Raw genomic sequence first — 23,350 nt, forward strand, 5'->3', positions numbered from 1 at the left:
AGACTTGCCCCCTGACACCGGCGGGGACAGGAGCCACCACAGAAGAACCCTTCTGGTGCGATGGCCCAACGAAATCCGGATCCAGAGATCGCGGTCGCCCGTCCCACCTGGACAGGATCTCCGCTTGTGAAACTGGGCGAAGGGAATCGCCTCGAAAGCCGAGAACATCAATCCCAGACATCTCATGCACGTCCGAGTGGACGAGGACGGAGCGTCCCTGAGGGACCCGACTTCCTTCCTGAAGAGTCCTGAGTTTGTCGTCCGGTAGGAAGACCTTCGCCTGGACAGGGTCCAGAACCATTCCCAGGTAAGGGAGACGAACCGATGGGCACAGTGCTGACTTTGGAAAAGTTATCGTCCAACCAAACTCCTGCAGAGACTGCATCGTAACGGACAGAGCCTTCTCCAGACCCTGGCTGGTCGCAGACCGAACCAGAATATCGCCCAGATACCCTAGGACAGAGACGCCCTGGGCTCTCAACAAAGCCAAAACCGGTGCCCGCACCTTGGTGAACACCCGTGGAGCCGAGGCGAGACCAAAGGGCAACGCCACAAATTGGTAGTGATCCTCCGCTATGGCGAATCGAAGGTACCTCTGGTGACCCTCGAAATTCGGGATGTGAAGATACGCATCCTTCAAGTCGATGGAAGCCATGAACTCCCCCTGGAACCAGGGCAGCCACCACCGACCGCAGAGATTCCATGCGGAACTTGCGCACCCGCACAAAGCGGTTCAGCGCCTTTAAGTCCAGAATCGGACGTACCTTGCCCTCCTTCCCGGGCACGGTGAACAGATTGGAATAGAACCCCCGAAACCGGTCCCGATGAGGCACCGGGACCACCACTCCCTGAGCCCTCAGGTCCTGCACCGCTAGATGCAGATCCCGCAAACGCTCCGGGGACAGAAGATTTGAGGGAAAAAAACCTGCGCTCCGGCCTATAGAGAAACTCGATCTCGTAGCCAGATCGAACGATTTCCTGAACCCACCTGTCCTGAACCCGGGACAGCCAAGGCTGAAGGAAACCGAGCAAGCGTCCCCCCACCCCAGAGTCGGGTGAGGGCGCCCCTTCAGGCCGCACTGTTGTGGGCCGCTGAACCGGACTGGCCGGACTTTTGCTTACCAGTCCACGGCTTCTTACCAGGAGCCGCCTTAGCCTAGTGGGATTAGGGTAAGAGCGTGCTCTTACCACCCGTGATCCCCCTAATTAACGTATCTAGGGACTCACCAAAAAAGGCGAGAACCATCATAGGGCAGATTAGCCAAGGTCTTACGCGAAGATTGGTCCACCGACCAACACTTCAACCAAACCAAAACGGCGAGACAATACCGCCACACCATGTACACGTGCAGCCAACGGAACCATATCCAGGTCCGCATCACACAAATACATGACACCCTGGTGGATTTGATCCACCATATCCAAAGTCGCCTGGAGGGCAGAATCAGCCACCAGGACGCAATTAAGCACCTGCGTCCAGCTCGCGACAGCCTGGGCCGCCATATAAAGCTTTCAGCATAGAACCCATAATAGAATAGGCATGACGGGCAAGGGACTCAGTCCGTTTGTCCGTGGCATCTCGGAACACCGGGATATCCTCAGCAGGAATCGCAGTGGGCTTATTCAGAAACGCTATCACGTGATCCACCGGAGGTGGGACACACCAACGCCCATCAGTAGCGGGCGTAAAAGGATAGCGCAGCTTAAACCTACTTGGTATAGCAAAAGGCTTGCGTATATTACGCCAATGTTCCTTTACAGCGCATTGAAAATCATCAGTGCAGGGAAATACCTGCGATGTTTTGCGTCTTTTCTGCGTCCCATAAGCCGCCAAGGCAGCAGGAGGACAAGGTTCATCCTGTAAACGCAGTGTTCGCTTGATAGAAGCAACCAATTCATCCATGAGTGCAAGCTCTTCAGACGAGCCAGGGGGAGAAATACCAACCCCCTCAACCTCAGCCTCCATTTCTGACCCTACAAGGTCCAGGGAGGAACGGGACCCCGACAAGGAGACCCCAGCAACAGCAGCCCCATCACCAACACCCTCTGAATCAGAGGAAATTGAAAACTCTGGGCCTTTTTGAGGATTGAGCAGCCATCAGCAATTGCACCTGAGTCGCAAGGCTAGCCACAATCGCAGCCAAATCCCCCCCCGAGGGGGAAAACCGCAGTCCCCTGGCTTCCCACCAATGTGACAGGAAATTTGCTTTCCTGAGAATCCATGCCCCAAAATGAGTAAAATAAAAATGGGTGACCGCCCCTTTAAATAAGGCGCTGCGAACGTAGCCCACCGCCACACAAGCACACCCACACCAGGGACCCCCACAGGGAGAAGTTATACTCAGGCAAGGATACAGAGAATAGAGGCAAAAAACCTGGAGAGACCGCTGCTGCTGCTGGCCAGATCGGTGCTCCTGTAGAAAAGGAATTGCTGATATTCAGGGCGCTCCATTAAAGCCTATGGGAGGCTACAAGAAAATGGCCGCCATGCATGTGTACCATGCGGCCGGAGCGAGTACAGCCAAAATGGCGCCGTTTGGCGCCGAAACCGCCGCTCCCCCACCTCATGAAGGTGGAATAAAAATACACTACATAGTTATAAAGAACATGGTGGACCGCCGCAGCGGCGCTGTAATGTGCCCCAAACATGATAGCATCAAGTTCCACAGCACACAGCCGTTCACACACTCAGACTGACACAGAAGTGCAGCACAGCCCCCCCTCCTTGCAGTCCACAGCATGCAGTGTGAGAGATAGGGAAACATCAATAGTGTGAACACAGGGCAAGGTAACACAGTCCCAGACTGACACCCCCCAGACAGACAGGTCCCCACATGAATACACTTACCTCTTACATGGCGTGGGGGACCCGCACAGGCGAACAAGCCGCTGTACATGAGACAGGGAGAGTCGCATCCAGGACGCAGCAGAAGGTGGGTTGAGAAACCGCACAGCGTCCAGTGAGGTAGCCACCTCACCCTAGCATCCCTGCACGAAACAGGGATGGGTCGTTCAGAAAACTCAGGAGCGGTACCTGACTGAACGCTCGATGGCGGGCTGAGAAGCCACTGACCCACAACCTGCGACCAGGGGAGTCAGCCCGAGACGCAGCCCGCATTATCCTCTTCATCCGAAGATCTAACTATTGCTGGTAAAAATAACAGCTAAATAAAGAAAGAGAGAAAAAAAACTCAAATAAAATCAAAAAAGAGAGAAGGCTGAGACAAAATGCCCCAGCATAGAGACATCCAGCTACTCCTGACAAGCTAGACATTGAAACTGAAGCAGGAGGGTATAGACTGAGGGGACCACCCCCTGGGGTGGGGATATGTTAAAAGCTTTAATATTGACATATTCTGTTGCCTAGCTACTCCTACGGAGCAAAGTCTAATACCCCATTGTGACGAATATGAAGATGGCGGCGACTGTCGGAGGACGTAAGAGAAAAGGGGTGTTCGAGAGGTTGAGGGGAGTGCAGAGGTGGGAGAAGGTCAAGAGCATTGCCATTTGGAGTGAGTGGTAGTTTGTGTCCATCGTTTTAGGTTGAAAGGAGGAGGTTAAATTGAGTAGTTGAGAAGTGGCTGAAATGTTAAAGTCACCGAGAATGATGGCAGGTAATTCTGACGAGAGGAAGTAGGGTAGCCATGTGGAGAAGTCATCGGGAAAAATGGGAAACTGTGCTGGTGGGGCAGGTAAATTACTGAAATCCTCAGACAAACTGGGGAAAAAAGGCAAATGCAGTGCACTTCAAAAGGAGCAGAGGGAAAGAGAGGAAGGTGTAGGAAGAACCTGGAATAAGCTTTGTGGGGAGAGAAGTCCAACTCCGCCTCCTTTTTGTCCGCTGGATCTAGGTGAGGGAGTCCAGAGGAGGCCACCATGACAGGGCAGCTGGAGAGGCAGTGTCGGATTCTGGGAGTCAGGTTCAGCGATAGCAAGTAGATAGAGAGATTTGGAGAGAAAAAGGGTAATTGACAGAGGCAAGTTTGTTAGAGACTGAGAAGGCATTCCATAGGGTACCCCAAAAAAGGGGAGGGGGGCTGTCTCTTGGAATCAAGGGAATCGAGATAAGAGAGCGGGAGTTACAGCTACTGTCAGATATGGTAGACTGCTAATTCTGGGGGTAAGAGTTGGCTGGGGGAGGGCCAGGGTATGGGGCAATATCCCCAGACGTTAGGAGTAGTAGGAGGGTGAGGGTGTTAAGGTGGAAGTGGGATTTTTTTTTTTTAGGGCAGATGCTGCAGTGAAGGGGGAAGAGGTGGCATTGTGTGGTCTCCGAATGAGCAGGTGGTGATAAGTGCAGTAGTTTTGAAAGTGAGGGGGATATGTACTGGTTGTGGGGTGGAGAGGGGGGGGTAAAGAGATGATAGTTTCAGGAGAGTGGATGTTCTTGCAAAGAAGAGTAGTATGAGCATGTTGGAGGGTGGAGAGAGGGGGGAAAGAAGGCAGAGGGAAAGAGAAAAGATGAAGGAAATTTTTAAGAGAACTTAGCGTTGATAACTAATGTTTGTTCTTGCCTTTACAGTAGTGCCTTATTTAAAGTGACGTATTGAAAGTGCCAGGCACTTAACGCCGCAGTGGCACTTTACCCAAGCAGTGGCCAACCTGTTTCTTGCAAGCCGTCCCGAGAGTGAAGCTCAATTTATCCTGGGATGGGCTATACAAAAAGTCAGGAAGAAGTGGATCCTTCATAAAATTCCAGGAAGAGATCATCACAGCCCTTCTGTATCTAGAAGGTGCTGTGGCCCAAATTCCCAATCCAGATGCAGCGAGCAGGCAGCATGAGAGGCAATTTACGCATGTCCTCCCTGGTACCCCTATCCAAAGAGCACTCCAAAGATGTGTCTGTAGAAAACGCGGATATGGGTGTGACACCCGCTTTATTTTTTTTTTATCCCGCCTGTCCTGGTCAACCTGGTCTTTGCATCGGGGACTGTTTCTGTCGCTACCACACACTAGTAGAGTATTAGCATAGGGTACAGCACAGCACAGTCTAGGACACACTTTCACACAGGCTCTCGAAAGATGTTAGATGGCTACCGCATTTTGAGAGACCATAGCCTGGAACGTTTAAAGTTTTTTTACAGTTACAAAAAAAAATTTTCTGTTCTTACTGTACTTTTTAATATACTGCTATAGTGTAATGTTTTATTGTTACGTTTTTTCATTGTTAAAATATAGTTTTCTTTGCAGATACCACCATTCTACTGTTTTACTGCACTGTATACTATTATATTGTAATGTTTTATTGATACAGTGTTTTATGGTTACTATTGTTTGCTTTGCAGGTACGCCCATCAGCTGCAGGACTGATTTGTTTATTCTGACAGCAACAGCATTAGCTCTCAGCATATATGTAAATCAATGATTGCAGAGCTGTAGGAGGTGATTTCACCATGGCAGTTAAATAAAAAAAAAAAAAAGCACATATATGGCGAAGCACAGGGGATGGGGGTGAACACAGAGGGCGGATCTCCCCTAGGTTCCACCATATACAGTATCTCACAAAAGTGAGTACATCCCTCACATCTTTTCATGTGACAACACTAAAGAAATGACTGCTACAATGTAAAGTATTGAGTGAATAGCTTGTATATCTCCTCTCTCCCCGTATCAATGGAGGCCCAGGGTGTAAGGGCTCTTTCACACGGGCGATCCGATCAGATCCACCTGTCAGTTTTTTTAGGCGGATCTGATCGGATCCTCCATGCAGCTCTATGGGGCAGCGGATGTCAGCGGAGACACCTCCGCTGACACCCGCTGCCATCTGCATCCGATCCTGTGCGTGAAATCTGGACGGATGGAAACCCTATTTTTCCATCCGTTCAGTAATCGGATCGGATCGGATCTGATGAGAGCGGACAGGCGGTCCGCTCTCATCCGATCCCCCATAGAGGGCAGCGGGGGCTGAGACACCTCCCTCTCCGCTCTGCAAGCGGAGACGGAGCTGTCATCCGCAGGCTCAGCGGGGATCGCGGATCGATCCCCGCTGAGCAACACGAATCCGCCTACGGAGGCGGACCGTGTGAAAGAGCCCTAAAAGAAAATGCTCCAGATAGTATAATATTGCTTAAACAGTTTAATTTTTATTAATCAATAGATGCATATACTCTTTGAAATTGAAAGATTGGCACTCTACTCAGTTCACAACTTTTTTATGTATATATAATTCTTATTGTTATTTTTTTGCACCAAGCACTTGTATTATTGATTGCAACAAGTCACACACAAACCAGTAGAATATAATCTTGAGTTGATAACATTTAGCAAGAGCTGTAGGTAGCACTAGTTAAGACTATTACTGACATCCAATCATCTTTAGGTCCTAAGATACCGGAAGCTGCGAGCATTTCATGACTTTGGTTTTGCCAGATATAAACAGTGCCATTGGGAAAGCATCTTATCACACCGATCTTTGTGTGGTCAGATGCTTTAAGGGCAAAGGAGAGATCTAGAGTCTAAATGGACCACATTTTTTTCCCCAAAAATAAAATGAAAAAAAAAAAAAAAAAAAAAAAAGAGAAGGTGTCAAAGAAAAATAAAGAATAAAAAAATTCAAGCACCCGTCCCCCAGCGCTTGCACGCAAAAGGAGCACGCAAGCATCGGTCTGGTGTCATATGAAACAGCAAATTGCACCAAGCTTGTGAGGTACTACCACAAACGTCAGATCGAGGGCAGTAATTCTTGCAGTAGACCTCCTCTGTAAATCTAAAGTGGTAACCTGTAAAGGCTTTTAAGAATGTACGTAGCTTGTCACTGCTGCACAGCAATTTTAAAGCATGTCATGTTTGACATCTATGTACTCGGCATAAGATCTTCTTTTATATTTTACCAAACAATGGGGCAATATATAGTGTATTTTTTTTTTTTTTTTATGCACAAAGTTATTTTTCCCCCCAAAAACTGAGTTTGGAAAAATCTCTGCGCAAAAACCTAGTGACAAAAAAATTGCAACACCCACCATTTTGTTCTGTAGAGCCTCGGCTTTAAAAAAAATGCATATAATGTTTGGGGGTTCAAAGTAATTTTCTAGTAAAATAAAAAAAAAAAAAAAAAAAAAGTGTCAGAAAAGCTTGGTGTTCAAGTGGTTATAAGAGTGGGTGATGTGCAGCATAAGCTAATATTGGGCATAAAATGGCAGTTCAAACACCTCCCAAAATGACCCCTTTTTGGAAAATAGACACCCCAAACTATTTGTTGAGAGGCATGTTGCATCCATGGAATGTTTTATATTATGACACAAGTTTCCATGGTATATCTTATATTATGACACAATTTTCGTAAAAATAAAGATTTTTTTTTTTTTTTTTTTTAAACACAAAGTTGTCACTAAATGATATATTGCTCACATGCAATTACATGCAACACATGGAATTACACCCCAAAATACATTCTGCTGCTTCTCCTGAGTACAGGGATTCCACATGTGTGAGACTTTGTGGGACCTTAGTTATGTTCGGGACCCTGAAAACCAATCACTGCCTTCAGGTTTTCTAAGGGCGTAAATTGCTCATTTTACTTCCTTACTACCTATCAAAAAAGCCCTATTTTGGAAAGTAGACACATGCCATTTGCTGAGAGGCATGTTGAGTTCATGGAATATTTTATATTTTGCCACGTTTCAGGCAGGGGAAAAAATAATCACAAAAATGTTTTTATTTCACTCCTCACTACCTATCACAGTTTCGGAGGCCATGAAATGCCAAGATAGCACGAAACCCCCCCAAGCGACCCCTTTTCAGAAAGTAGACACCCCAAGGTATTTGCTAAGAGGCATGGTGAGTATTTTGCAGCCCTCATTTGTTTTGGAAAATGAAGAAAGACAAATAGAGTTTTTGTAAAAACTTACCGTAAAACCCTTTTCTCTGAGTCCTCCGACAGTCGCAGCCCCTCATACAGCCTTCAAAGAGTGGGTAATGGCGCCCTCTGCAGGAGCAAGCTAGGCAGTTTTAAAATGTTGATTGAAAACTTTCTATACTTAGGCACACCTCCAGGGGGCCGTCCCTCAGCCATTATCCTGATCCAGTTACCACTGTCCTTCAGTTTGTAGCAAGCAGTACCGGAAGGCAATAACCCCAAGATCCAAGAAAAAACCAGAGGGGTGGGGACTGCGACTGTCGGAGGACTCTGAGAAAAGAGTTTTACGGCAAGTTCTTACAAAAACTCTATTTTCTCTTACATCCCGAGACAGTTGCAGCCCCTCATACAGCCTTCACGAGTGGGACGTCTCAAAGCAGTGCAGGTGTGAGGGGTGGGGAGACGCAACCTACCAAAAGGTAATGTATCAACCAGGCCCAAAAAAAAAAAAAAAAAACACAACAACTGAGCCAACAGGGCAAAAAATCTCAAACAGGAGCTAAACCAGAAAAAAAAAACACCCCAGGAAGAGACAAAGAAAAAAAAAAAAAAAAAACGGAATTTTTGTAAAATCTTACCTGTAAAATTCCTTTCTCGGAGTCCGCCGACAGTCGCCGCCTCTTCATATTCGTCACTAATGGGGTTATTGACCTTTGCTCCGTAGGAGTAACTAGGCAACAGAATATATTAATATCAAAGCTTTTAGCATATCCCACCCCCAGGGGGTGGTCCCCTCAGTCAATACCTCCCTGCTTCCTGCATTTCCAACTCAGTTTCAGTAGCATAGCAGTAGAGTACATAAACAAACCCCAAAAGAGGGGCGGGGGCGGCGACTGTCGGAGGACTCAGAGAAAGTAATTTTACAGGTAAGATTTTACAAAAATTCAGTTTTCTCTTACGTCCTCCGACAGTCGCCGCCTCTTCATATTCGTCACTAATGGGGACGTCCCATAGCAGTGTAGACATGAGGGGTGGGAAAAAGCAGCCGCGCCTAAAGCAACGCAGTACCCACATCAGATAAAGGAACCTTACCAAAGTAAGAGAACCAACTGGGCAACAGGAAAAAGTGCTCAACAGGAGCAACAACCCAGGAAAGAACAAGTAACCTAGGGGTAAAAAACACCCCAACAGCCAAGGGCCCAAACAAGGGACCCTAAGGCACTGCCGCACTAAGAACTTTACGGCCAAAAGAAGCATCTGCCGATGCCTGAACATCCACTTTGTAAAATTTTGAGAAGGTGTGAACGGATGACCAAGTCGCCGCCTTACACACCTGGGCCACAGAAGCCTGATGACGATAGGCCCAAGACATACTCAGAGACCTGGTAGAGTGCGCCTTCACAGGAAAAGGAGGAACCTTCCCCTTCAAAGCATAGGCTTGCACAATCGACTGTCTGATCCATTTGGCGATGGTCGCAGCCGACACCGCCATGCCCTTCCGAGGACCCTCAGGAAGAACAAAGAGAGAATCCGACTTGCGAAAAGGATTTAGTCGATGACAGGTAAACCCTGATCGCCTTAACAACATCCAAGGAATGCAAGGCCACCTCCTTCGGATGCTTAGGCTTCGCGCAAAGCGAAGGCAGAACAATATCCTCATTGAGGTGAAATTCCGAGATCCTCTTCGGAAGAAAAGACGGGTTAGGTCGCAAGACCACCTTATCCAAGTGAATCACCAAATACGGAGATTTGCAGGACAAGGCCGCCAGCTCCGACACTCTGCGAGCCAAAGTGATCGCCACCAAGAAGGCAACCTTCTTGGACAACAAAGACAACGAGATCTCCCTAATATTTTCAAAAGGAGCATGTTGCAACACGGACAGAACAAGGTTCAAATCCCATGGAGGCAAAGGCTCCCTCCTAGGAGGGACCAAATGGCGCACCCCTTGAACAAAGGTGCTAACCAAAGAGTTAGACGTCACAGGGCGTTGAAAGAGAACGGCCAGCGCAGAAATCTGACCCTTAATCGCGGCCAACGCCAAACGCTGGTCCACGCCCGTCTGAGGGAAAGCCAACACTCTCGACACTGAGTACGAGCGAGGGGAATACCCCCTGGACTCACACCAGGCAAAGTAAGCCTTCCAAGTACGGTAGTAAATCTTCCCCGAAGATGCCTTCCTAGCCTTGATCAAAGTGGGAATGACCTCAGGGGAAAGACCCCTATCCTTCAGGACCTGGCTTTCAACAGCCAGGCCGTTAAAGCCAGCGACTGTAAAGCAGGATGGAATATCGGTCCTTGAGACAGGAGATCTTCTCGAAGTGGCAGACGCCACGGAGCGTCGACCGCTAGATTCACGAGGTCTGCGTACCAAGACCGGCAAGGCCAGTCCAGTGCCACCAGAATCACCGTGCGCGGTTCAGAGGCCAACCTGCGAAGGAGCCTGGACAGCAGCTGAATCGGTGGAAAGGCATACATCAGGCGATACTGATGCCAGGGCGCCACTAACGCGTCTGAGGAGTCTGCCCGAGGATCGCGTGTCCTTGCCACGAACCTTTCCACCTTGTTGTTTAGACGAGACGCGAACAGGTCCACATCTGGGGACCCCCACTTCGCGCACATCTGGAAGACATCCGGGTGAAGGGACCATTCTCCCTGGTCCAGGGTCTGGCGGCTCAGATAATCCGCCTGCCAGTTCTCCACCCCCGGAATGTGAACTGCAGATATCGCCGGGACGTGCGTCTCGGCCCAAGACAGAATGTCGGCTACTTCCCAAGCCGCTCGGGCACTCCTGGTGCCCCCTTGGTGGTTGATGTAGGCCACCGCTGTGGCATTGTCTGTCTGTACCCGAACTGGACGGCCCTGAAGCCTGTCCGTCCAACGCAGTAGACAGAGATTTATCGCTCGCAATTCCAGAATGTTGATCGGAAGGGAGGATTCCTCCTTCGACCAAGTACCCTGGGCGGACAGAATGCCCAGAGCACCACCCCAGCCCGACAGGCTGGCATCCGTGGTGATCACCGTCCACGACAAAGGACTTGCCCCCCGACACCGCCGGGGCCTGGAGCCACCACAAAAGACCCCTGCGGGTGAGACGGCTCAACGACAGCCGCAGATCCAGAGATTGCGGACGCCCGTCCCACTTGGCCAGGACCTCCGCCTGAAGCTCCCGTGTGTGAAACTGGGCGAAGGGAATCGCCTCGAAGGCCGAAACCATCAATCCCAGACACCTCATACACGTCCAGGGGGAAGAGCACTGATTGTCCCTGAGGGACCTGACTTCGCACTGAAGTGTCCGAAGCTTGTCTTCCGGCAGGAAGATCTTCGCTTGAACAGAGTCCAGAATCATCCCCAGGTAGGGAAGACGAACCGACGGACACAACGTTGACTTCGGAAAATTTATCGTCCAACCGAAGTCCTGCAGAGTCTGCATTGTGATGGACAGGTCGTTCACCAGGCCCTGACTGGTCGCGGACTGAATCAGGATATCATCCAGATACCCCAGGACAGAAATGCCCTGGGCCCTCAATAAGACCAGAACCGGCGCAAGCACCTTGGTGAAAACCCGCGGAGCCGAAGCGAGACCAAAGGGCAACGCCACGAATTGATAATGATCCTCAGCAATGGCAAATCGAAGGTACCTCTGGTGACCCTCGAAAATGGGGATGTGAAGGTATGCATCCTTCAAGTCGATGGAGGCCACGAATTCCCCCGGAACCAGGGCAGCCACCACTGATCGCAGGGATTCCATGCGGAACTTGCGAACCCGCACAAAACGGTTCAGAGCTTTTAAGTCCAGAATCGGACGTACCTTGCCCTCCTTTCTGGGCACAGTGAACAGATTGGAGTAGAACCCCCGAAATCTGTCCCGATGAGGCACCGGAACCACCACTCCCTGGGCCCGCACCGCCAGGTGCAGATCCTGCAAGCGCCCTGGAGTCAGCTGAAGGTTTGAGGGGAAAAATCTGCCCGCCGGCCGAGAGAGAAACTCGATCTTGTATCCAGATCGAACGATTTCCTGAACCCATCTGTCCCGAATGCGGTACAGCCAGGGTTGAAGAAAACCGAGCAAACGTCCCCCCACCCCAGAACCGGGTGAGGGCGTCCCTTCAGGCCGCATTGTTATGGGTAGCGGACCCGGACTGGCCTGACTTCTGCTTACCCGTCCACGGCTTCTTCTGGGAGCCTTGGCCCTTGAAGGGCTTGCCCTTATAGTGCGACCGAAAGGCACGAAAGGACCCCTGAGAGGGCCTAAACAAGGTATTCTTCTTACCACGAACAAACTTAGTCTTGTGAGTTTGGGGCAAGAGAGTGCTCTTACCCCCAGAAATACCCTTTATCAGAGTATCCAAAGATTCGCCAAAAAGGCGAGATCCCGCGTAGGGCAAATTAGCCAAAGTCTTGCGGGAAGACTGGTCAACAGACCAACATTTCAGCCATATCAGGCGACGGTTCAAGACCGCCACACTAGAAAGACGCGCAGCCAAAGGAACCATATCCAAGTCCGCATCACACAAATACATGACACCCTGATGAATTTGATCCACCATAGCCAAAGTTGTCGGCGGGGCAGAGTCAGCCACCAGAGTGCGCCTGAGCACCTGCGTCCAATCCGCAATGGCTTGGGCTGCCATAACGGAAGCAAAAATAGGCTTCAGCATAGAACCAGCAACCGTATAAGAATGACGGGCCAGAGATTCCAATCGCCTGTCCATAGGGTCCCGGAACACCGGGGTATCCTCAGCAGGAATCGCAGTGGATTTATTTAAAATCGCCACCGCGTGATCTACTTGAGGCGGCACACACCAACGCTCATCCGTGGCGGGAGTAAATGGATAACGCAGCTTGAACCTACTCGGCACAGCAAAAGGTTTCTTTAAATTGCGCCATTGCTCATCAACAGCGCGCTGAAATTCCGTAGAGCAAGGAAAAACCTGCGATGTTTTGCGCTTTCTTTGCGTCCCATAAGAGGACATCAAAACTGGAGGACATGGTTCATCCTGTAAATGCAGCGTTTGCTTGATAGAAGCAACCAACTCATCCATGAGTGCAAGCTCTTCAGACGAGCCAGGGGGAGAATTATCAACCCCTTCCACCTCAGCCTCCCCTTCAGACCCCACAAGGTCTAGAGATGAGTGAGACCCTGAGAAGGGCACTCCAGCCATAGCAGCCCCATCGCCCTCTGAATCAGAGGAAATAGACACTCTGGGCCGTTTTGTGGCCAGATCAGCCCCCTCTGGGGAAGCAGCAGCCCCTTGGCCCCCCACCAAGGTGGGAGGAAACTTGCATTCCTGAGAATCCATGCCCCAGCAATATTAGGAAAAAAAGGAGTACTGCCCCTTTAAGATCGCGGCGAGCGTAGCCCACCGCACCCACTGAATACACCGACCCCTACAGGGACAAGAAACTGGGCAAGGAATACAGGAAAAAAGGGAAGATAAAAACCTGGAGAGATCACACAGGCTGCTGCCACCGATCGCTGTCCCAGAGCAAAAGGAAGTGATGCAAGACTGACCGCCCCTATGAAGCTCATGCAAGGCTACACAAACATGGCCGTTCGGCTGAGGATTCTATGGGCAAATAGAAAATGGTGCCGACATGTGGCCTGATCGATCGCCGCCAAAATGGCGGCGTTTGGCGCCAAAACGCCGTGCATCACCACACAGGCCCGGCCACCATGATTTTGCCGCAAACAAATGGCGGGTCGCCGCAGCGATCGCCGCACAGCATGCCCAAAATCTGACTGCCTCCTGCTGACACCCAGCAGAGCGGGAGAGCCCCCCCCTTCACAGCCCACACACAGGCAGCAGGTCCACACAGGAACTGACAGGGAGCACAGCAGCCACACAGACATGCAGGGTCACACAGTCCCAGACTGACACCCAAATAGACAGGTCCCCACATAGAGTTACACTTACCAGTCCGGATGGCGTGGGGAGCCTGCTCCAGCGACCAAACCGCTGCACTGAGGACAGGGAGTGTCGCAAGCATGACGCAGTGGAACTGCGGTGCGAAACCGCAATGGCGTCCAGTGAGGTAGCCACCTCACCGATAGCATCCCTGCAGCGAACAGGGATGGGTCGTTCAATGTGCCAGGGTAAAACCTAAGCTGAACGCTCGATGGCAGGCTGGGAAGCCCCTGGCCCTGAGCCCTGGGAACCAGGGTGGCCAGACTGAGACCCAGCTCTGCACGATCATCTTCATCAGAAGAAACTAACTAAACGCTGAAATAAACAGCTAAGTAAAAGAAAGAGAAAAAAAAACTCCCAAATAAAATCAAAAAGAGAAAAGAAGCTGAGACTAAGAGCCCCAGCACAGGAACAGCCAGCCTACTCCTGAGCTAGGCATTAGAAACTGAGTTGGAAATGCAGGAAGCAGGGAGGTATTGACTGAGGGGACCACCCCCTGGGGGTGGGATATGCTAAAAGCTTTGATATTAATATATTCTGTTGCCTAGCTACTCCTACGGAGCAAAGGTCAATAACCCCATTAGTGACGAATATGAAGAGGCGGCGACTGTCGGAGGACGTAAGAGAAAAAAACCACGTCTCTTCAAACAACCGCCGCACTCAAAACCTTGCGGCCAAAGGAAGCATCCGAGGATACCATCACATCAATTTTGTAGAATTTTGTGAAAGTGTGCACAGACCAGGTCGCCGCTTTGCACACCTGAGCCACAGAAGCCTGATTGCGAAAAGCCCAAGAGACATTGACAGCTCTAGTAGAATGTGCCTTGACAGGGAAAAGAGGAACCTGACCCTTGATAGAATAGGCCTGAGCAATCGTCTGTCTGATCCATTTAGAAATGGTTTCCGCGGATGCAGCCGAACCCTTGCGAAGTCCCTCAGGAAGGACAAACAGGGAATCAGACCTCCTAAAAGACTCCGTGGCAGACAGGTAAACCCTGACAGTCCGGACAACATCCATCCTGAATCCAATCGAGAATCTGTGGAAAGAACTGAAAACTGCTGTTCACAAACGCTCTTCATCCAACCTCACTGAGCTCGAGCTGTTTTGCAAGGAGGAATGGGCAAAAATTTCAGTCTGTCGATGTGCAAAACTGATAGAGACATACCCCAAGCGACTTACAGCTGTAATCGCAGCAAGAGGTGGCGCTAAGTATTAACTTAAGGGGGCTGAATAATTTTGCACGCCCAATTTTTCAGTTTTTTATTTGTTATAAAAAAAGTTTGAAATATCCAATAAATTTCGTTCCACTTCATGGATTGTGTCCCACTTGTTGTTGATTCTTCACAAAAAAATTACAGTTTTATATCTTTATGTTTGAAGCCTGAAATGTGGCAAAAGGTCGCAAAGTTCAAGGGGGCCGAATACTTTCGCAAGGCAATGTATATCCAAAAGGTGTCACCTTCACTCTTGCGACCCCCTTTAAGGTGGGTTCTCACCTTAAGGAGTGTCACCTCGCAATTAAGCTTGATCAAATAGCGTATTAACCGATCCCTGCAGATGAAAAGTGGATGGTCTCCTCCAGTGTTCTGGCTCTCAGCCTAATTAGATGGACTCAATATTTCACATGCATGGGAGAAAAATATAAAGATCCATAGTGCAAATACCATTTTGGCATAAAAACAAATGTTTATTAAAATATAAATATATCACTCACATTTGTGAGGTGCATAAAGCGCACCAGACTGATCAAGCGAGATGAATAAGATCAACACAGTGACACAGAAGCCCGGTAAACCTGCTCACTGTGTTGATCTTATTCATCTCGCTTGTTCAGTCTGGTGCGCTTTATGCACCTCACAAATGTGAGTGAAATATTTTTTTATTTTAATAAACATTTTTTTTTTACGCTAAAATGGTATTTGCACAATGGATCTATATATTTTTCTCCCAGCAAGAAGCATTGCATGTATTGGAACGCTCACGAATAATAAAAAAATTGCAACGGCTGAAATCTGGCCCTTGATGGTATCCAGAGCCAAACGCTTATCTACACCCCCCTGTAGAAATTACAACAGAAGAAATATACGCCTTCCAAACCCAATGACAAATCTTCCGGGAAGTACATTTTCTAGCTCTTAACAGAGTGGGAATCACCGAATCAGACAATCCTCTGTCCTTCAGTACCTGGCTTTAAATAGCCAGGCCGTTAAAGCCAGCGACTAAAGCAGGATGGAAATCAATCCTTGGAACAATAGATCTTCTCTGAGAGGGAGCCACCAGGGAGCATCCACGACCAACCTCACTAACCCCGCATACAAAAGACCGACAAGGCCAGTCTGGAGCCACCAGGATCACTGGGATTCCTTCTGCCTCGATTCTGCGCAGGAGTCTTGGCAGGAGCTGTAATGGAGGGAAGGCATAAATATTAGATGATACCGACCCCAGGGGCTACCAGAGCATCTGCAATGTCTGCCAAGGGGTCTCGAGATCTTGCTACAAACCTCTGAACCTTACTGTTGAGGTGAAATGCAAGTAGGTCCACATCTGGTGTCCCCCACCAGAGGCACAATTGTTGAAACACCCTCGGATAGAGGGACCATTCGCCCAGACTCAGGACTGTCGGCTGAGGTAATTCACCTGCCGATTTTTCACCCCTGGAATGTGCACAGCAAAGCGGGCTGGAACATGTCGTTTTGCCCATCTTAGAATGACAGACACTTCTTTGGCCACACAGGCACTCTTCGTGCCCCCTTGATGATTGACATATGCCACAGCCATGGTGTTGTCCGACTGAATCCTTACCGGAAACTCTTGTAGACGATCAGTTTGATCAAAGTCTGATCGCCTGGATTTCCAGGATGTTGAGTCCAAACCCCCTGGGCCGATACCGTGCCCAAGGTACCCCCCCACCCGGACAGGCTGGCGTCCGTAAAGATTACCGTCCAGTATAGGGGGGGAAGGAAGGATTTCCCCTGATGAATTGCCGAGGAGCGGAGCCACCACAGTAAGGCGCCACTCGTACCCTGGGTCAATCTGATCAGATTGTCCAGGGACCCAGGATTCTTGTCCCATTTGGCCAGAATATCCCTTTGCAGAGGTCTGGTGTGAAACTGAGCAAAATGGAACCGCCTCGAAAGTGGAAACCATCGACCCCAGCACTTGCATGCAAGTCCTGACAGATGACCAGCGGTTGGACAATAGAAGCTGAATTGCATGCTCCAACTTTTGCAGTTTCTCCTCTGGGAGAAACACTCGAGCCGAGACAGAATCCAGAGTCAGCCCCAGATAATCCAACCTGTTGGAGTCAGAGCAGATTTCTGAAAATTCAGCGTCCAGCCGAACTCTTGAGAGGTTCGCACAGTGATGTCCAAATCAAATTGTAAGACGGAACGCGACTCTGCTCACAGGAGATCGTCCAGGTACCCCAGTACCGCAACAACTCTGTCTGAGCAAGGCGAGCGCTAGGGCCAACACCTGAGCAGCTGATGCGAGACCAAAGGGTAACGCCACAAATTGATAACGTTCCTCTCCCACGGCAAAGCAAAAGGAAATTCTGATGCCCACCATATATTGGGATATGGAGATAGGCGTCCTTGATGTCAATGGAGGCCAAAAAGTCCCCTTGATGAAGGGAAGCCACTACTGTGTGAATTGACTCCATCTTGAATTTCTGAACCCTTACAAAGCGGTTCAAGGCCTTGAGGTCTAAAATTGGACAAACCTTGCCTTCTTTCCTTGGTATAGTGAAAAGGTTTGAATAAAATCATTGAAAGCGTTCCAACTCTGGAACTGGTACAATGACCCCCCTGCGAGAGCTAATCTTGCACTGCCCCAATGAGGCCCTGCAACCGATCTGGGGACAGGTGAAGGTTGGAAGGAAAGAACATTGCCAGGGGCAAGGAACGAAACTCAATCTTGTAACCGAACCGGACCAATTTGTGAACCCATTTGTCCTGAATGAAGGGAGGTCCAAGGATCCAGAAAGAAGCAAACATGCCCCCTCACCCATTGACCAGGTGAGGGCATCCCTTCAGGCAGAGGGGGACTTGTCTGCGGGACCAAAGGGACCCGCTTTTGACTTACCAACCCATGGTCTCTTGGATCCCGCCCCCCCTCGAGAATGCTCGGGAGGATTTTTAACCTTCGTCCTGCGCAGGACGAAAGGGCCGTTTGTGGGCTGAGAACAGCGGACCACGTTTGGGGCGCGGCTCTCTGCCCTTTGTGATCTGCGCAAGCAGTGTGCTCTTAACACCAGTGAGACCTTTAATGATCTCTTCCATGGAAGCTTCGAACAGAGGATCCCCCACAAAGAGAAAATCAGTTAGTACCTTTTTGGAAGCTTGGTCCGCCAACCAACATTTCAGTCAAATCATGCGGCGGAGGGTCATTGCAGTCACAGATGCCCTGCAGGCCAATGGAACCGCATCCAGGGAAGCATCACAGATATAGTACACTGCAACCCCTGTATCAGCTGGCCAGCCAATTCCACCAGCTCAGAAGGATGTTGACCCCCTTCCAAATCCTGGCACAGGATTCTAGCCCATTCCGTTAATGTCTGAGAGACTAGGGTAATGGCAAACACCAATCTCAAAATTGAACTTGTCACAGTGAAAAGATGGCGGACCAGGGCCTCAGCCTTCCTGTCTGCAGGGTCTTGAAAGGACGGAGCGTCCTCCACCAGTAGCAAAGTGGCCTTATTCAGCCTGGAAACCTGCGAATCCACCACCAGCAGAATCGTCAGCTTCTTTAGGAGGGACTCCTCAAAAGGATACCCCCTAGCGAAACGCTTAGTTATCCCAACCATGCATTTCGGGGAACCCCACTGACTAGTGACAATCTCGTCAAAATAGGCGGGAAAAGGTAACACCTTAATCGTCTTGGACGGTCTGTGGGTACCGAACTGCACCGACGCAGCCAACGATGCACCAGTTGTATCCTCCATTTTTAGAGTTTCCCACAGTGATACAATCAGTGCCTCCACAAGTGCCTTTTCTTGCGTGGAAGACATGGAAGAGGACTCATCCTCACTATCAGAACACTAATTGCATGGACGCAGAACCCGCAGGATTGCTGGCATCCACGGCGGCCATTTCAGAATCTGAGGACACAGAGGGGGCAGGTGAGGGCGGTTCTTTCCCTGTCTTTACTGCAGGGCCAAATCCACTTTTGACACCAGCGACTGCAGGAACGCAGTCATGGCCGCCAGAGCAGATGTAAATTCAGAGGGTTACACAGCCTCAGAGTGGGTCCGGTGGTGACACTCGCTCTGAGTGTTCCATGGAGCAACCTGGGGCCACTCGATTTTTCAAAAAAAATTGTGTACAAAATGGCTGTAATTTGCAACACCACTTAAAATGTGGCACTACAAGTCTCAGCACACCGCTACAGCAGGAGGAGGGAATCGCATACACCCCCAGAGACTCACCACACCGCACATAGGGCGAATCAGAAGTGCCAGGCAGCCTGCTCCACATCGTGCAGAAAGGAAGTAGAACGGCCGTGTCACTGCTAGAGGCCCCCCGCCACACACCACTCCTGTGCCTATGAGAAAATGGTAGCACCAGCTGCGGGAGTGTGGCACACTGGACCCCAGGGCCTATCGCAAGTATGCCAGACAGCAAGGGGGGCTTAACTAGGGACCAATCAACATTGGGGGGGGTTGCACGGAGGCCCTTTTATAGAAATGGGGTACCAGAGGAGTTGGGAGGACACGGGAGGGACCGACCACCTCAGAATGGGCCGTTTCTACCCAAAATTTCCTAGAAGAGAAAAAGGGTGAAGACTACTCACCAAAACGTCGGAAACTGTGCAGGCACCACTCCAGGCAGAACACCTCCCCATCTTGGAATGGGGGGGAGCTGCGGGCTAGGGGTACGCTGCGACCCGGTCGTGTGCGTTCTCGCGAGGGGTTCCACTCTCCGCCCAGCCCCCGTCCTGTGGGGCTATGTCGCGGCCGACTGAGCGCGGAGCTATAGTCTGCACATGCTCGCTGGCCAGACTGGGGGGGACTGTAAGGATCTAGGATATCCAGTGCCTCACCCAGTCCGGTGGTTGATTGTAGTTCTCACAGGAACAACTTGATTGTACAAGGGAAAAAAAGTTTTTTTTTTTTTTTTTTTTTTTTTTTTAAACTGAAAAGATAAAAAAAAGCTAGGACCAAAGATCCAAGCAAGGAGCTAGGTCCTTACTCCCGACTAGGCAGAAAAAAAAACAGATCCTAGAGCAGGAAGTGGGAGTATACCCCCTGGGATGGCCCATGGGCGTAGTCAAACTTGTTAACCCTTTTTCCGCTTAGTGTCCTACTCCTAGCAAGAGCAGCATAACCCAGCTGTCAAGGAAAATATGAAGCTGTATCCGTCAATGAACGAAAGATAAGAATACTTTTTTTTTTTAAACTACTGACACTGTCAACTGCACTCACAAAATGTTTGTAAAACTGATACTACCCAGCACCATATACTCCACACTCTTCTCCTGCACATACTACCCACTGCCATATACTTGCACTCCTCTCCCTTAGCGGATCATTATACTAGTGTCATGAATAGAACCATCTCTGGGTGCAGCCCTGAACGCTGCACTCTGTAGTACACAGTGCACCTCTGCGCTTCTTTGGTAAGAATAGAATATGCATTGAAAAGTGTTTTTCTTTATCTTATCAACATTTGGTAGTCCTATTCCAAAAAAAATTCTAAGAAGTATCTTCTATTTATCTCATGGACAAAATGTGAGAAATAATGTATATCTCAATCATACAATCATTTCATAAACACAAACACCGCATATATAATTTTTTAGAAATTATGCTTATAAAATAGTTTACCATTTGCCATAAAAAAAAAAGTTCCCAGATGTCATTTTAAAAATCTGGTCACTTTAATTTAGGGCATATTTCAGGTGTTAGCACTGGTAATAACATACTGCAGGTGTGGGAATGCAGATTCCATTACATGGTAATTGGAGTTCACGTCTTACCTTCACAGTCGTGGTTCTCCTCAGAGTGTGTATTCTGCTCTGGAGAGTTGTTGATGGGAAAATCAGTGCTTTCTTCAGTAGAAGGTGAACTGCTCTGTGAGTTAGTGCATTCCTCATTGTGATCCTGATCGCAAATAGACGGGCCCTTTATGATCTGAAGGATATGGTCTTCTGTCTCTTTAACACTCCAAAGGGAGCAGTACACAAGCCTTAAAAAAATTAAATACATAAATGAAGGCTGAAAGAACTGAAATATTAAGTCCCCAGGTTCTTTTATTGTGACTGATCTGAAAGAATTTGTAAGAAATAAATACAAAATGTGCAATTATGAATACACTGCAATATGGATATCAAAACCCATAACTTAAAAAAGGGTAACTTCACTTTAATAGAGGAAAAAAATAAATAAATTAAATAAAAAAAAAAAAAAGCAAATTAATAAGTAGACAATTGCAACACAAGTCATATTGTAATTGATTATACAATTAATCTTTTTCAAATCTGCAGAACTGTGATTTTCTGTAAAATGCAATATGGCTATCTGGAGGTGTTCTTTACACAGAACGGCCCCCAGAATTGGCTCATTGGTTTTCCCAGAAGTTTGCACTATACAGATTTAAATCTGTACAAGACACAATACAGATTTTGAGCATCCCATGAAACAAAATGTGATTTTTTTTTGTCAAATACTTCCAATAGGAAATCACATCTAAAGGGATGCAAACCCTGCCAATTTCCTCATTTTCCTCTTTTTACTCTCAACTAAGAACAAATATGCACATAGAAACTTCTAACCTTTTCCTTTTCTGACTTTCCTGGTCAATTAACTTGCACTGGGTCAGTAACCAGAAGAATCAACATCAGAGAGTCAGCATAAAAAGGCAAGCCAAGTTTAATTTATGAAGATACAGCTGCAAGAAAAAGTATGTGAACCCTTTGGAATGATATGGATTTCTGCACAAATTGGTCATAAAATGTGATCTGATCATCATCTAAGTCACAACAATAGACAATCACAGTCTGCTTAAACTAATAACACAAAGAATGAAATGTTGCCATGTTTTTATTGAACACACCATGTAAACATTCACAGTGCAGGTGGAAAAAGTATGTGAACCCCTAGACTAATGACATCTCCAAGAGCTAATTGGAGTGAGATGTCAGCCAACTGGAGTCAAATCAAGGAGCTCAGAAGACCTACGATTAAGAATTGTTGACTTGCATAAAGCTGGAAAGGGTTAAAAAGGAACTCCAAAAGCCTTGCTGTTCATCAGTCCACGGTAAGACAAAATTGTCTATTAATAGAGAAAGTTCAGCACTGCTGCTACTCTCCCTAGGAGTGGCCGTCCTGTAAAGATGACTACAAGAGCACAGCGCAGACTGCTCAATGAGGTGAAGAAGAACCCTAGAGTGTCAGCTAAAGACTTACAAAAGTCGCTGGCAAATGCTAACATCCCTGTTAGCGAATCTACAATACGTAAAACACTAAACAAGAATGGATTTCATGGGAGGATACCACAGAGGAAGCCACTGCTGTCCAAACAAAACATTGCTGCACGTTTACAGTTTGCACAAGAGCACCTGGATGTTCCACAGCAGTACTGGCAAAATATTTTTTGGACAGATGAAACCAAAGTTGAGTTGTTTGGAAGAAACACACAACCCTATGTGTGGCGAAAAAAATGGATTTTTGTAAGATCTTACCGTAAAATCCTTTTCTCTTAAGCTCATTGACAGACGTAGTCCTCGCTGATTCAACACACTCGGGTTATGCTGCCCTCTACAGGAGTAGGACTAGACAGGAAAGAAAACGTTCTGGCCACACCCTAGGAGCAGTCCCAGAGGGTATATCCTCTCACTTCCTGCTCTAGCAAATCAGTTATGTCACAAAGCAGTGTTTAGAGAATTTAACCCAACCCAACTCAAAAACAGAGGGGCGGGTACTACGTCTGTCAATGCGCTTAAGAGAAAAGGATTTTACGGTAAGATCTTACAAAAATCCATTTTTCTCTGTCTCTCATTGACAGACGTAGTCCTCGTTGATTCAACACACTGGGGACGTCCCAAAGCAGTACCACAAATGAGGGGTGGGAAAATGGAAAACAAATCCAATCTAGAAGGCCCAACCGGTGCCAACTAGAAGTTTCCAATGCTCATCAATTAAAGATGAGATTCAACAGGAAATTCCAACAGAAAACAACCCTCGAGGTAGACCACCGGTCTCCTCAATTTGCGGCCTGCAAACCTTGCGGCCAAATGAGGCATCCACCGATGCCATCACATAAATCTTATAAAATTTTGTAAAGGTATGTACCGACGACCAGGTGGCCGCCTTACATACCTGGACCACTGATGCCTGATGGCGGAAAGCCCAGGAGTACTGAGCGCTCGAGTGAAGTGCGCCCTAACAGGGAACGGAGGATTCCGACCCTTACTAGAATAAGCCTGTACCACCATCTGTCTAATCCATTTGGAGATAGTCGCGGCAGATGCAGGCAACCCCTTTCTGGGGCCATCCGTGATCACAAAAAGTGAATCCGTCTTACGGAATGATTCCGTAGCCTTCAGGTATACCCTGATTGCCCGAACCACATCCAAGGAATGCAACGCATGTTCCTGATGATGATGATTGGGCTGAGGACACAAGGAAGGTAGTACAATATCTTCATTCA

The 23,350-nt window shown here is 48.5% G+C and overlaps 1 protein-coding gene across 1 annotated transcript in view; it reads right to left on the reverse strand.

Moving 5' to 3' along the window:
- Window positions 1–23,350, reverse strand: part of BTBD8 (BTB domain containing 8) — a 176,843-nt gene that overhangs the window by 137,076 nt on the left and 16,417 nt on the right. Inside the window, exon 3 of the mRNA XM_082265597.1 lies at window positions 20,679–20,887. Coding sequence (XP_082121723.1) covers window positions 20,679–20,887 — 209 coding nt within the window. The remainder of the gene's footprint in view (window positions 1–20,678; window positions 20,888–23,350) is intronic.

This window comes from Pelophylax lessonae, assembly GCF_965119305.1.
Source record: "Pelophylax lessonae genome assembly, chromosome: 8".
Classification (NCBI taxonomy): domain Eukaryota; kingdom Metazoa; phylum Chordata; class Amphibia; order Anura; family Ranidae; genus Pelophylax; species Pelophylax lessonae.